The sequence below is a fragment of the Morone saxatilis genome, unplaced genomic scaffold (assembly GCF_004916995.1).
Source record: "Morone saxatilis isolate NCDOM2014 unplaced genomic scaffold, NCSU_SB_2.0 Contig14, whole genome shotgun sequence".
NCBI classification, from domain to species: domain Eukaryota; kingdom Metazoa; phylum Chordata; class Actinopteri; family Moronidae; genus Morone; species Morone saxatilis.
The window spans coordinates 1874355-1878384 of record NW_023339696.1 but is presented as its reverse complement, the minus strand read 5'-3'; the positions used below and the strand labels follow the sequence as shown (position 1 = coordinate 1878384).

General features: G+C 41.6%; 1 protein-coding gene across 1 annotated transcript in view; it reads left to right on the top strand.

The window, feature by feature from the left end:
- LOC118323727 overlaps window positions 1–3392 on the top strand; it is a gene marked incomplete at its 3' end in the record, with an annotated part of 53597 nt that extends 50205 nt beyond the window's left edge. The window contains 2 exon segments of the mRNA XM_035655787.1: window positions 1128–1529; window positions 3264–3392. Of these exon segments, the coding sequence (XP_035511680.1) occupies window positions 1128–1529; window positions 3264–3392 (531 nt within the window).
- Between the last annotated feature and the right edge of the window lie 638 nt (window positions 3393–4030).

Genomic DNA, 4030 nt, shown 5'->3' with positions numbered 1-4030 from the left:
AGAGAGAGAGAGAGAGATTGTATGAGTTGTAAGGCCTAGTAAAATGGTACATGTTATTGAGTCATGCTGAAACCAACACAACTAACACATACAAACATGCTTCAGTCATGCTTGTTTCAGGTGACTGTCTGTATTTGCAAGTCATACACACACACACACACACACCACACACAGTAAAACACACACTAGTTTTATGTTACTCAAGGGGATTGTCAATTTTTGCCCATCCAATCCTCTTTACAGCATCAGACCACACACACACACACACCACACACACACACACCACACACACACACACACACATAGATAAGAGAAGGGATAGACTTCAGTTACATATAGACCAGCTAAGTCCTGAAAAGTGTGTGTGTATATGTGTTTATGTGTGTTAACATGCTTGTGTTAGCCATGGATAACCATCCTTGTCACTTCTGAATCACTGTGTGTGTGAATGATTGTTTTATCCCATGCGAATATGACTTTTATAGTTCTGATGGTTTTGTGTTGCCTGTTTAAGTTGTAATCCAATCTTCGGTCTCTAAAATTAGCAACGTTAGGTGCAGTGATAAATAAACAATAACCTAACAGGTGTGCTTTGCGTTACAGAGAGCAGCCCACTAGTTGCAACAGTTGTATCAAGTAGATTGCAACAACCAAAAACTTCCCTGCAAAATTGCCAAATGAGATGCATCACTCAAATGGAGAAAACATTTCTGCCCTTTTTGGTATCATTTGAGTAGTAGGTGTTACTATTTTACGCACTGTTGACTGTGGTTACGCAGTACCCTATGCATTTAAATAATGATTGTTTGTAATCAGCAACCCTCAAAGATGTATGATTTTACCGCTTACAGACATATCGGAACAGGATACTAGAACTCTCTGTTTGGAAACATCTACATCTAATCGGTTCTATTTCTTTATGTGCACTATATAATCCTGCACATGAACACCTTTTTAAAAAGGAGGTACAATTGGGGGCAGTATACTGAATTCCTATAGTATTATGAGTCCCTGTATAGCACATACTGTTTGTCTATGGATTAAACAAACTGAGTTCAGAATCAGTTTGTCCACCATTGTTTATTTTTCAACTGTAAAATGTAGTATACTCCTTATTGACACTGCAGAAACTGCTGGAGAGCTGGAGACAGACACGCTCACTCAGATGGAGGAGGAGAAGGAGAGAGGCATCATGGGACAAGAGCAAGGAGATGAGGGCAAGAACCAAGAACAACCTGCCAGCGGCAACTCCCAGAATTTCATGACAGAAAAAGAGGAGAACTGTGTTGGGGTTTGTACAAAGATGGAGGAGAAGGGGAAGGAGAAGGGAATGGAGGAAGGAGAGATGCAGAAAGAAGTGGAGCTGGAGGCAGAGATGAAGGTGGAGCTGTGCCAGTCTGTGCCAGGCCTGCAGATGAGCTTCATCCAGGGCACTGACCTGTTTGGCTACGTGGGCATCGAGGCAGTACTGGACCAGATGAGGAGCAAGACAATGAAGGCCGGTTTCGAGTTCAACATCATGGTGGTTGGTGAGTCTCACGCACATGAACATAAACACAGTGATGATATCAATAAAGTGATCAATAAAGTATATCTATCTATCTATCTATCTATCTATGAGAGAACTTTGGCAACACCAAACACAGTCAAGACTTTCCAAGGTGTAGTGAAGAGTATATCACTTTATTTAGCAGGTTTTCAGTCTAATTGACCTTCATCAGGGCACACAAAATACAACAATGGACAGGCAGGGGCAAATAACAAGTCCTAATCATTGGCAGTATGCAAAACACCGCCCTGGGTCCTGAGTTTCCAAGTGCTATGCAGCATACACATAGAACCATACTTGTAACAAAACACCAAGAAATACAGAAAAGGGCGTGGAACACAGTAAATATAGGGACTCTGGGATCTCTGATTTATGACAGTTCTAGCCTAATTCCTTTCAAAGCCCCATTGACTATGTGATGAAATTGTAAGGTGCTTCCTGTTTTTCTGTTTGTCCTATATTCCACCCCCTTATCTGTATTGCTTTGTGTTTGTGCGATTTGTGTTTCCCAATAATAATTACAACCCTGAATACCTTCTTTTGCTCTGTTTCTTTGCAATTTCATCTGCTCAGCAGACAATTTGAGTATTAGTGTGACAAGTGTAAAATATTTTGCTAAACTGGTAGATGCCGCTCATCGCCAACATAGTACTCATATTTGGTTACCCAGCTTCCCCATAGCCATAGCAAAGTTCTCCAAGCTCCAAGACAGTTTGACCAATGGCAAAGCTTGCATAGTAACTACAAGGTCACCAGGTCATCATAGAATTTCCTAACAATTGCAATGTCTTAGATCTGCAATGACATAGTGTTGGAAAAGGTAGTTGTTTCAGTGTGTGTGTGTGTGTGTGTGTTAATTTGGGGGTTGCTGGTTCTCTTCCTCATTGAGATCATGTATTTTGCTTTGCTTTTGTGTTGGAAGAGGAAGTATGATTCTGAGAGGAGGAAGTGGTTTTGGTTAGGGCCGTTTGCTCTTTTCTGACACATACACACACAGAGCTGATATATGCTTCCCCCACTGTTTGATTGAAAACAGGAAGTTTCCCCTTGATAATGATTTCTAATTTGAGTATGCTAATTGTTTACTGTGTGTAAAGAATAACTACACTCTTGCTTAAATGCAAGTGTGTGGAGACCTTGGATGCCACCTGTCTGAGGTGCTCGTGGTCATCACATCAGGTCTGTGAGTGTGCTAGGAGACAGGACCTTACTTTGTACCATGTACATAATGAATAACAAAATGTTGACCTATAGTCCAACGCACAAAGAGCAGTGTAGTCTGCTGGTTTCGATATAACAATTTCACAGAGACGGGTGTATTAGTGGAGGGAGAAGAGGTATATAAATAATGTTGGATAGAATTCAGTGTCAACCACACTGTGGTAGATATAGACAGCTGTACATTTGTTGTGATTACATTACTTTATAAAAAATATCAAGACAGGTCATCCAGCTACAGTTCTGGCATGGCTCAGATGCCGTTCTCCGTCAGCAGTTTTTTTTTTCAGGGTCAAAATCCCTGTGTGTATTATCATAAAGATCGAGATTTTTGGGGGGAGTTGTGGTGCCTCTCAGCTTCTAATGACACTAACTGACCCTATAGCTTGATGAGCAGGCAGTATTGTGCATGGTTTTATTTTCTTCTTTAGATAAGGAGACACTCTTTCACATACTTAAGAGAAAGGTTAAAAGCATTGGTTTCATGTGTGTGCAGGTCAGAGTGGTTTGGGGAAGTCCACGCTGGTCAACACTCTGTTTAAGTCTAAAGTCAGCCGGAAGTCCTGCACGCCAAACTATGAAGAGAAGATCTCCAAAACAGTCAAACTGCATACAGTCAGCCATGGTGAGTCACATACACAAACACACACACACACTGTAGGTACACATACATTCTACAGGTAAAGATAGAGGTCGCAGATTGTAGCCAATCACCTTCTCTGCAAATGATACGCTGCAATCTGCAGCATCTTGCAGCGCGCCAGATGGTGATGGAGGAGGTGATAGTGGTATAGAAGTGCACATCACGTGTCTTTTGCACAATTAATGTCCTCAGCTGCCACATCACCCACTGGGCTTTTTTTGGTAGAGATCTTGAGATCCTGGGTGATGATGATGCCCAGGAAGGACTCCTCAGTTTTAACTAGGCAGTCACACAGGGTCACTGGGGCTGCAAGAGGAGGGACAACAAGCCTGTTTGTCCCCGCACTTTCAGATGTTACGGTAACCTTTTCAACTCTGTAATAAATATGTCCGTGGTTGCTGAGCGGGCTCAGCTTTAAAGCTAGAGTGAATATGATCATGATATGAATTTAGAAGACCTGGGGCATCCATTGACTTCCATTTGTGTCATACTAGCTTATCCAAATTTAGACTAGATTTTGTGATTTTGAGCTATTTAAAAAGGGATCCCTTGACTTCTGACCTCAAGATATCTGAATTAAAGTCAAGTCTCTTTACAGACATGCCCACTCTATGCTAATC